The sequence below is a fragment of the Tupaia chinensis genome, unplaced genomic scaffold (assembly GCF_000334495.1).
Source record: "Tupaia chinensis unplaced genomic scaffold, TupChi_1.0 Scaffold000159_1, whole genome shotgun sequence".
Classification (NCBI taxonomy): domain Eukaryota; kingdom Metazoa; phylum Chordata; class Mammalia; order Scandentia; family Tupaiidae; genus Tupaia; species Tupaia belangeri.
In genome coordinates, this window is record NW_006159630.1 from 7,009,425 (window position 1) to 7,020,752 (window position 11,328).

General features: G+C 55.1%; 1 protein-coding gene across 1 annotated transcript in view; it reads right to left on the minus strand.

Annotated features, from left to right (window-relative positions):
- The window catches only part of CDR2L (cerebellar degeneration related protein 2 like), a 13,963-nt gene extending 2,641 nt beyond the window's left edge, over positions 1 to 11,322 (minus strand). The window contains exons 1-5 of the mRNA XM_006145837.2: positions 11,125 to 11,322; positions 2,957 to 3,069; positions 1,949 to 2,097; positions 1,234 to 1,398; positions 158 to 395 (exon numbers count right to left, since the gene is read on the minus strand). Coding sequence (XP_006145899.1) covers positions 158 to 395; positions 1,234 to 1,398; positions 1,949 to 2,097; positions 2,957 to 3,069; positions 11,125 to 11,203 — 744 coding nt within the window. The 5' untranslated portion in view covers positions 11,204 to 11,322. The remainder of the gene's footprint in view (positions 1 to 157; positions 396 to 1,233; positions 1,399 to 1,948; positions 2,098 to 2,956; positions 3,070 to 11,124) is intronic.
- Positions 11,323 to 11,328: the final 6 nt, after the last annotated feature.

The window sequence follows — 11,328 nt, forward strand, 5'->3', positions numbered from 1 at the left end:
CGTCCGGGGCGCCCGGGTCGTCCCCGCTCCCCGGCTGCGGGTCGTCAGCCTCAGGGGCCTGGGTAAGGGGCGCGAGCAGAGCTTCGGCCAGGTGGTCCTCCCGGCCCAGCAGGTAGGTCTTGGCCTGCTTCATCTGCTGCAGCTCCAGCAGCTCGGCCTCCAGCTCCTGGACGCGCAGGCGGCAGCCCTCCATCTCGCACAGCTGCCGCTCCAGCTCCGAGTACTCCTGCAGCACGGCCGTGTACTCGCGCTCCGCGCGCTCCTTGCGCTGCCGTTCCTGGCTCACCTGGGAGCGCAGCACGCCCACCAAGGTTTGCAGCCGCTCGTTCTCCTGCTCCAGGGGGCGCGGGCCCAGCTCCAGAGAGGAACTGTGCAGGCGGAAGGCATCCTCGCACCTGGGGGGAGCGAGCGCAGGTGGGCAGGGGGCGGTGGGCGCGGCCAAGGCCCCCAGCCCAACCTGGGACCCTTTCATCACTCTTGTCCACTCCTGGGTTTTTCTGGTAGCTTTCCGTTTCCTTGGCCTAGGGATGGCAGCGGCTTTTCTCTGCTGCAATCCTGGGATGCTACAAGTTCCCCCGTGGTGTCCCTAGACTTTGTCTACCTCTTCTTTATTTGTATTTATTTAAATCTGCCATAGGGCATGCATGCTTGCTGGAGAGAGACAGAGGGAAAGTGAGAAAGCCCTCTCGGGGGAGACAGCCACACCACAATCCCTTTACCTCCATTCTCCCCTAAGGATGCTGGACTCACACGCACCCAACCGCCACGCCACCTCTTCCTTGTCACCCTCTCCTCAACTGCTCTGTGTGGGAGCTGCCTGTTTCCAGCCAGGACCCATTCTGGAAGATGCGCTAAATACACACACCTAGGTATCGAGTAATCACTGGCTTTCACAGGAACTGAAAAATATAGTGGCTAACCCCCTTGCTGGGTTAGAATCCTGGCTGTGCCTCTCACTCACTGGACAGGTGGACTTGGATAAGACACATCACCTCTGAGGTTGGTTTGCTCCTCCGAGTAGTGGGCAGACTAAAACACCCCTAGCAGTGTCGCGATGACATGGAGTCAGCAGCAGGTGGCTCAGCACTCACCAGCTGCTGTGAGCATCGTCAGCAATGGGAGGAGTCTCTGCACTGCCTGGAGGCACACGTTCCCCACTTCTGCCCACTGCCCACCTCTCCTCCCTGGCTGGCAGTACTGGACTGGGAGATGCTGAGGGGCACCCTGGCCTACCGGGGGCTGGTGCACAACTCCTTGAGGCAGGGAAAGGTGTGGATGGTGCGCCTGCGTTCCCGCTTCTCCCGGCGCACTCGCAGCTGCTCCAGGCCCCGCAGCTGCTCCACCTGGGCCTGCAGCTCCTCCACCTGAGCCTGTAGGCGCTCTGTGGTCTCTGTCAGCCTGGGGAGGGGGCAGGGAGCACATAGGAAGGGCTTAGGGGAGGGGCCAGACCTCCTCAGTATAGCCTTGGCTTACCCCAGGATGGAGAGGTGTGTGGTTGGGCACAGACAAAACCCTGAGCATGCGGCCTGGTGCTGAGGTCAGACGGGGACTCCTGTGCCCAAGGACTCCTCTCCTGTATCTCCCGGGCCGAGCTGGTCCCTCTGCCTCTGTGCCACCTCAGTTCTTGCACAGTCCTCCGTCACTTATTATTATACACACCGCCTTCCCTCCCAGGCTGGGAGCTCCCAAGGGGCGGGCCAGTGCCATTCTCACCCAACATTGCTCCGCCTGTGCCTAAAGCCAAGCCGGTGCGTAATCGATGCCTAAAGAAGGGTTGTGGCCTGAACAGTAAACCATGCAAAATTGCAAGGGCAAGCTCGCTACCGCCCGGGTTCCTAGGCCGGGGCTTCTGGGAAAAGAGCAAGTTGCAGCGGTAAGTCCCTACGCCCACGTGCACGCCCAGCCCTGGGCTCCCCTTGTGCGCTCCCCAGCCCGGCCCAGCCCTCACCCGTGGATCTTCTGCTGGGCAGCCTTGCTCTCCAGCAGCAGCCTCTGGTTGGTCAGCTCCAGGTCTCGGGCTGTCAGGTCCAGCTGCTCGTATACTTTGGCATGCTGCTCATTCACGTGCCGCAGCGTGTCCAGCTGCTTCGTCAGGTACTGGGGGGAGTCACGTTTTAGGATGGGTGGGCCAAATATCTCTGAACCTTTCTTGCACTTTATTTTTATTTATTTATTTGTTTGTTTATTTATTTATTTATTTATTTATTTTATTTTGGAGAGGTTTTTGCTACAGGGCGTGTGCGCTCACCAGACAGAGAGAAACAGAGAGACAGAAAGCGAGAAATCGCCCCCCAGGGGGGATGGCCACACTGCAATCCCTTCTCCATTCTCCTCTCAGGATCTTGGGCACGCACGCACATGCACCTGGTGTGAGTTTTAAGCCACCGGGTCCGGGACACGAACTGCGGTCGACTACGTGGGAGTCCAGCAACATAGCCATTACGCTAACTGCTGGTCCCCTCCTTGTACTTTATTAAAAAAGGCTTTTTATGTAGGGTGTGTGCACTCACCAGAGAGACAAAGACAGTGAGGGAAAGTGAGAAATCATCCCCCAGGCAGATGGCCATGCCGCAATCCCTTCTTCCAGGATCGTGGGCTCGCACACCCACACACACCCGTCATGATTTTCAAGCCCACACACACGCCCACAATGATTTTCAAGCCACCGGGTCTAGGACGTGAACTGCAGTTGGTCATGTGAGAGTCCAGTGACATAACCGCTATGCCATCTGCTGGTCCCAACCCTCTTTGCACTTTTAAGGGCAGATTTGCTTTCAGCTGAGTGGGAGATAAAGATGATGGCGTGGCAGGGCCAGGGATAGTCGCACAGGTTGTAAACTGCACCAGACTGCCGGGGCAAGACTGTGTTTGCAGAGTGCTTTCCGCTGGGGGGCACGAAGGCATAAGCAGGCCTTAGTGGGTGGGGGCAGCATGTGCACGACACGGGGCCCCTCACCTCAATCTCCTGCACCTGCTCCTCGTTGGTGGCGTACATCTGCTGCAGAGACTCCTCCAGCTCCTTGTTCCTCTCCAGCAGGGTCTTCCCCAGCTCCGCAGCCAGGTGCAAGTCTGGGGTAGGGGGCGGATGGGAGAAACACAGGCAGCATGAGAACAGCAAATGCTACCTATTAATGTCTACAGTATTCATTCTGTGACCCTGGGACCCCGAGTACCAAGATACAGAGCTACATGCCAGGAGCTAAGCCTTTGTTCTGCTGTGGCTTTTGCCTGGAATGTTCTTCCTCCAGGTACTCAGGGCTCACTCCCTATCTTCCTTCCATTCTCTGCTTATATGTCGCCTCCTCCAGGAGGTCTTTTCTTTTTTTGAGAGAGATTTTTGCTATAGGGTGCTCACCAGAAAGATAGAGACAGAGAGACAGAAAGTGATGAAGTGAGAAATCACCCCCAGGGGGATCCCTTCTCCATTCTCCTCTTGGAATCTTGGGCATGCATGCACACGCACCCGGTGTGAGTTTTAGCCACCAGAGCCGGGAGTCTAGTGACATAGCCATCACGCCAACTGCTGGTCCCTAGGGGGAATCTTGATTCAAACTCCAACCTCTTGATTCAAAGTTGCAACTCCCTTTGCCCCACACTCTTGCCTGTTTAATTTGTATCTAGCACCATCTAACTTACCAGACAAGTTACTCATTTATCATTCCTCTTCCACACTAAGTGTGAGCTCCCAGGAAAGGGATTTTTATGTTTCGCTCACTGATGTCCTCAGGGCGTGGGGCAGTAGCTGGCACAGAACAGGTGAATAATAAATCTTTTTTGAAAGGATGAGTGGTGGAAGAGGCAAAGTGCCCTGGGACAACAGCTGAAAGGGAGCTTTATACTTCCCGGGGCGCAGGAGACTCGAGAAAGAGTAGCCTCTGAGCTGGGCTTGGAAGGGCGTGCAGGAGCGCGCAGAGGCAGAGCACGCAGGTCTTGCTGAGTATTAGACCTGGTTGAGGACTCAGAGCTCTGGCTCCACGTCGTTTCCTGGACGATGGGCAGGAGAGTGGAGACTGACTTGTCCGAGGTCACCAGCTGGTTTGTGGCCATGCAGGGACTAGAATTCAGGTCTCCTCACTTGACCCTATGACACATGCCACTCTCCAGACATCTTTCCCTGGCAGCAGAACCATCCCCTTTCTACAGTGGCCCTGGTTCTTGTGCTCTGTCGGACTGGACCGTCTCCACCCCAAACCTCCCTGTCGGAGAGGCTGGAAGGGAACCTTTCTAGATTTATTTGTATTCTCACTTTCACTCTCTCTTTCTCTCTGGTGAGTGAGCGCATGTGCCCTATAGCAGGGGCCAGCAGCTGGCTTAGTGGTTAAGGGTGCGCTGTACTCCCACATGGCTGACTGTGGTTTGAGACCTGGATCTGGTGGCTTGCTTTCTCACTTTCCCTCTCTCTCACTCTGTCCCTCTCTGGTCAAATTAAAATAAAGTTAAGGGACCAGCAGATGGTCTAATGGCTACGTCGCTTGGACTCCCATGTAGTCAACTGCGGTTCGAGTCCCAGACCTGGTGGCTTAAACTTACGCCAGGTGGGTGTGTGTGTGCCCAAGATCCGGAGAGGAGAATGGAGGAGAAGGGATTGTGGCGTGGCCATACCCCCTGGGGGGTGATTTCTCACTTTCTGTTTCTCTGTCTCTTTGTTATCTCAGTGAACGCACACGCCCTATTGCAAAAACCTCTCAAAAAAAAAAAAACCAGTTAAATAAAATAAATCTTTAAAACAAATATGTACTTAACTTTATTATGATTATTTAGTGTACTATAGGGCACATGTGCTCACAAGAGAGAGAGAGAGAGAGAGAGTGAGAATGCAAGCTGCCAGGTCCAGGACTCGAACAATGATTGGCCATGTGGGAGTTCAGCGCCTTAACCACCATGCCACATGCTGACCCCAAATGTGTCCAGTTTTTAGGGGTGTGTGTGGGAGGTGGGGGCTAGAAAGAAGTGACAGGTACTGAAGTCTCTACAAACTCTCTGCAGGGCCTGAGTTGTGCGATAGCACCTAGACATTTGCAGTGGGATCCCTCCCCTCCACAGCAAGTGCGTACACCACACACGTTTGTCCCTCCCGCCATTTCTAAGAAGAGTTAGGGTGAGTCAAGGTTCTAAAACTGTGGTGATGTTACACAACTCTATGCTAACATGACCGAATCATGTACTTTAAAGAAGTGAATTATTTGGTGTGTGCTATAGCTCAATAAAACTGTCTTAAAGAAAGAATAACAGCAGGGGCCGGCAGGTGGCATGGTGGTTGCGGCACTGGACTCCCATGTGGCTGACCATGGTTCAAGTCTTGGACTTGGCAGCTTGTTCTCTCACTTTCCCTCTCTCTCTCTCTGGTAAGCATGCATGTCCTATAGCAAATTGAAAAATAATAATCATGATAAATAAAATTAGATAATTCTTTTTTTTTTTTGAGTGAGAAATTTTTGCTACAGGGCACAGGTATTCACTGGAAAGATAGAGAGAGACAGAGAGACAGAAAGCGAGAAGTCACCTCCCAGGGGGGATGGCCACGCTGCAATCCTTTCTCCATTGTCCTCTCAGGACTTTGGGCATGAACACACACATGGCTGGTGTAAGTTTTAAGCCACCAGGTCCAAGACTTGAACCACGGTCAACTACATAGGAGTCCAGTGACTTAACAATTACTCTATCTGCTGGTCCCCAAATTAGAGATTGCAGTGTAGCCATTCCCCATGGGGAGCACTTTCTTCCTCTCTCTCTCTCTCATGAGCACACACACCCTTTGGCAAAAAAAATAAATTTAATACAGAAAAATAATTAAATTCATGTACAGCTTATTTTTTAAGATTTAATTAATTCCATTTGTTATTACTATTATTTTTTTGTTATTACTATTATTTTTCAATTTGACCAGAGAAAGACAGAGAGAGAAAGAGAAAGGAAGAATGCAAGCTAGGTCCAGAGAGAGAGAGAGAGAGAGAGAGACAGAGACAGAGAACAAGCCTCTAAGCCCAGGACTCAAACCGCCGTCGGCCTGTGGGAGTCCAGCAGCTTTACCACCATGCCACCTGCTGGTCCCTATTTATTTACTTTTTAATTTGCAGAGGGCAGGGCTGGCGAATGGAGTGGTGGTTAAGTGCGCTGGACTCCCACATGGCCAAACGTGGTTCGAATCCTGGACCTGTAGACTTGTTTTCTCGCTCCCCCCTCCCCCCCCGCCTCTCGTCCCTCTCTGGTCAAATTAAAATAAATAAATAAATCAGGGGCCAGCAGGTGGTGTGGTGATTAAGGGCACTGGACTCCCACATGGCCGACCACTGTTCCAGTCCTGAACCTGGCAGCTTACAGTCTCTCTCTCTCTCTTTCTCTCCCTTCTCCTCTGGTCAAATTAATATAAATAAATAAATAAAGTTAAGATTCTTTAAAAAATAAAAAAGAGCTGTGTAGGGGCCAGCAGGTGGTGTGGTGGTTGGAGCGCTGGCCTCCCACAAGGTCGACCACGGTTTGAGTCCTGGACCTAGCTTGCATTCTCGCTTTCTCTTTCTCTCTCTGTCTTTCTCTGGTCAAATTGAAAACTAATAGTAATAACAAATGGAATTAATTAAATAAATCTTTTAAAAAAAGACTGTACATGAATTTAATTTTTTTTGTGTATTAACTTTTTTTTGCCAAAGGGTGTGTGCTCATCAGAGAGAGAGAGAGAGAGAGAGAGAGAGAGAGAAAGAAGAAAGCGCCCCCCATGGGGAATGGCTACACTGCAATCTCTTCTCCATCTCTCCCTCCTTCCAGGATTTTTGGCATGTTTGTATATGTGCCTGGCATGTTTCTCAAGTCACTAGGTCCAGACATGAACCACAGGGTTGGCCATGTGGGATCAGGCTGCTTAACCACCAGGCCACGGAGCTGGCTCTCAATTTTTATTTTTTTTAGAGGTTTTTGCTATAGGGCACGTGTGCTCACCAGACAGACAGAGAGAGACATAGAGACAGAAAGTGAGAAATCACCCCCCAGAGGGGATGGCCACGCCGCAATCCCTTCTCCTCCATTCTCCTCTCGGGATCTTGGGCACGCATGCACATGCGCCCGGCGTGAGTTTTAAGCCACTGGGTCCAGGACGTGAACCACAGTCGACTATGTGGGAGTCCAGCGACATAGCCATTACGCCAATTGCTGGTCCCTTAATTTTTTTTTTTTTTAACTTTAATTCAATTTGTCTACAAATCTTTTTTTCTTCATTCATGATAGTGGGAGTGTGAGGGTACATGTGTGTAAGAGAGGCAGTCCCATAGGGTCTGGCTACACTGCGACCCCCTGCAGTCCCCCAGCCCAGCGAGTGCCTGGCTATCTCAGGCTGACCTGTCCGGGACTCTAGCTGCGTGGCCTGTGGGGTCCAGTGTCCTCAGAGCCGTATAGACCCGCTGCACTATGGACCTGCCGTCCACACTTCTGAAGTCCCTTCACATACCACACAGTAAACCAGCGACTTGCAGGTCCGCTGTGAAGGCAGTGAGGTGCCCTGGGTCACCTAGTGGTTCAGGGACTGGAGCTGTTCGGGGGCGGAGGACTCTGGATCACAAAACAAGCTGAACTGGTCGGTGCTGCCAGGGGTCATGGGAAGAGTCCAGGAGCTTCAGAGCATAGGACGGGATGGGGCGCAGCCAAGTGCTGGGGAGAGCACCCCAGGCAGCTGAGGCCTGGCACCAGCTGCAGACTGGGCTCGGGAGGGAGGCGAGGAGCGGGAGAATGGGAGCTGGCTAAGCAGGAAGTGAAGCGGAGTGACGACAGTGAGCCTGTCACTGGCAGATTATAAATCACAGTGGGCCAAGCCGGGAAGGGACCAAGTCTGGGCTGGTACCTTCCCTGTGCCGACCCAGGGGTTTTCCAGGGTCCCCTTGAAGTGATGCCCCAGAGGTCTGCATGGGAGTGTTTGGGAGCTGCAGGGGTGACTTTGAAAAGCAACCTCGGAATTCCACGGTCCCTCACTGGCTGGGGACAGGGAGGGGCATGGTTCACTCTGGAGCAGAGAGGTGAGACGGGGTCAGGGAAGCAAAGACAAAGGTAGAGGGTACGGGGTCCAGGCGGGGGACACGGGCTGCCACCTAGTAGGGCTGGCACGTCCTGCTCACAGCTTCCAGGCCATGAGTGTCAGGAACTCGGTCTGCAGAATCATTGTCAGGTCACCTTTGGGGCGATCAGAGTAAAAGACGATGTCCCCCGGCCCTTGCTCTCCCCTGAGACTGGGGGCTCAAGGTCAGGCTAGGCAGGGCAGGAGAAGGCAGGTGCCCAGGACTTCACATTGGTGACGCGGGAGCCCCATTTCAGCCTGGGAAGAGGCGCCCACAGGGCGGGCCGTTTCCGGGAGGTGGGGAGGGAGGTGGGCCGAGAGGGTCCAGTGCTGAATAATTAATGGTGTTTTCTATTTTTGCAGGTGCTCCTGGAGTGGCCAGTGGGAGCACGCTGACAATCTAGGGCCTTGCCTGTGCCCACTGCCTTCCTCCCCTGGGACAGAGTGGCATCAAAGTCACACAGGGCAGAGGGAGACAGACAGCGGAGAACACGTAGCTGGCGGAGAAAAACACTTTCTGGGGAACCAGCAGTTAGCGTAATGGCTATGTCGCTGGACTCCCACGTAGTCGACCGCGGTTCGTGTCCCGGACCCGGTGGCTTAAAACTCATGCCGGGCGCGTGTGCGTGCGTGCCCAAGATCCCGAGAGGAGAATGGAGGAGAAGGGATTGCGGCGTGACCATCCCCCCTGGGGGGGGGATTTCTCGCTTTCTGTCTCTATGTCTCTCTCTGTCTGTCTGGCGAGCGCACGCGCCCTACAGTGAAAATCTCTCTCAAAAAAAAAAAAAAGTAAAAAAAAAAACAAAAAAACACTTTCTGGACCACCCAGGGAGCAACTGGGCAGAAGAGAACTGGGAGGTTGGGCATGGGGAGGGGGTCCTCCAGCCTGATCCCCAGTGTGGCTGGCCTTTGGCCTGAGCCCTGCCTCCCCATCCAGCCTCAGGCCTGGCCTCCCAGGGAGGGGAGCTGGAGCATCCGCTGGGGCCTCCCTGCTGTCCTTGGCACGCCCTCCAGCCCCTACCCTGCTTTGACAGGAGCGTCTCCTCCCCCAGAATCCCTGTCTACCTGCCTTCCTCTGTCAGGGTGCCCTCTGTGCCCTCCAGCTCATGGGCCCCAGGGCATGCACCTTTCGGAGTCCCTGCCCTCGCGCTTTGGGCCAACATAGTTGTGAGTTTGATCCTGTTTCTGTCTCCTCTGCTGGAATGTGGAGCCCCTGAGGGCAGAGACCCCGTCCCAGCCTCAGCACACACTTGGCCCATAATAGCAGACTTCAGGGTTTGGGTAGAGAGCTCCAGTTTCTCCCAAGGCTGTCTCCTTTCTGGTTTTTCTCCGGCTCGGGCACTGCTGGGCCAGGCCAACTGCTATTCACCAACAGGCCAGAGACGTAAGGGCTTGCAGGGCCCAGTTCCCACTGGCCTGAGCAGGGCCGCCCAGCCCAGCTGGAATCTTAGAATATCTCCTACTCCTATTCCCTGGCTCCTTCCTCCCACATCTGGGCCAGGTCTCATGCCAAAGCCTTTGCTAGGGGTGAATGAATTAAATGAGAGAGCAACAATATCAGCATCTGTCTCCTTGGGAGGTTGTCTTCCCAGAACTCAGCTTCTAATGTTTCCTTCTAAGCCTGCCTCTTCCAGGAAGCCCTCCTCATTGCTTCCTATACTCATAATGCTATACCTCTTTCACCTGCTCCAGTACACCTGGAGGGTCAGGGTTCTGGTTTTTCCCAGCTCCCAGAACTCTAGTGGAGCCTGTTAGAATGTAAACATTTGAGGTAGTGGCCAGGATGGGGGAGGCCAGTGTGGGGCACTCCAGGCAGGAAGATGGAGGCTGCAGGCCAGGCCAGGACAGAGAGCACAGTGTCAGCTCAGCACCCAGTCCCACCCTGGTGCCCTGGAGGCTCTGATTAGCGGCCGGTGCTGAGCACAGGGACACAGCCTTGTCTGCCGGTGAATCTGGGCTGCCGGGAAGTGGGTCAGGACCAGGAAACACTCCAGACCTAGGTAGATGCCTGACATCAGGGCAGGCCAGACCTTCGGGGCCCTGTGGATGGAGACCAGGGTGTGTGTGCCCCAGAGTGGGGCTTGATGTCACACACTGCACCAGACGGTTGTCCACTCCTCCCCGCCCCCAGCTTGCTGGTGACTGTAGGAAGGTTATTGCTCCTTGGACATGCTTCCTGGCCCCTCCAGCCCTGACCATCTAAGGCAGAGGCAGCCTGTGGGAGGAGAGGGTGGACTCCACTCTGCTCCAGGCCTTGGCCCTGTCCCTCCCAGGCCACGCCCCCTTCCTGTCCCAGCAGCCCCGCCCCCTCCCAGTGATGTCACTTCAGCCACCTCACCACCAGCTTCTGACCCCCTTCCAGTTGCCCTCTCTGCCCTTAGGTGGGGGGGGGGTAGTGGAGGTGGCTCTTCTTACTCAGGCTCTGCACTGGCGCATGGTCGAGAATTTCTGCGACCTGAGCCCCTCCAAGTCGTGAGCCATGGGGAGGGGACCTCGGAAGGGAAGGGAAGGGCTGGGCGACTCCTACCTCACGAAAGCAAATTAGAAAGTGGATTTTTCAGCATCTTCACGGCATGTTCTGAACCAGCCCCTCCCTGGGTAGATGGGAAGCGAGTTGGGAAAACTTTCTGGAGTCTCTAGAGCTCAGAAATCCGGCAGGGACCGGTGCTGCTGGGTTTGGAATGAGATAACTTCCCTCTGCACGCACAGTCCGACTCCAGGCAGGACAGAAGGAAGGCGTCACCTCTCCGCCTCCAAAGATCCCCAGCCAGTACCCAGGACCCCAGCAATACCAGAGGCACCCTGGCAGTTGCTGCCTCTACGATGGGGTGGGCGAGCTGGATACCGGAGGCCCTGTAGTCCCGACAAATACAGCGACTGCCCCCTGCCCCCCACTTTTGCAGATCTCTCCCGGCCCGGATCTTCCCGGGCAGCGCCCCCTCTCTGCACGTCCCGGTTCTCAGCCGCATCACTTGGAGTCGGTCGCGCCCGGTCCAGCCCTCCCGAGGTGATCCCGCTCAACAATGGAGTAGCGGACAGGGGTCGCGGGGCCACCCTGCTTTCCGCACTGCCTGCCCGGCGCTCACCCTGCTCCAGGTCCTGTTGGTCGTACCAGGACTCCTCTTCCTCTGCGGAGAAGTCCTCCATCCCGGCGGCTCTCCGCATGGCCCCGTGAGCCTCGGGTGAGCGGGCGCTGCTGCAGCGCGGCTCAGGGCCGGGGTGCCGGGCACGGGACAATGCGGCGGAGGCGGGTCGGGTCTCCAGCGTCGAGGCTTCGGGCTGCTGCGCCC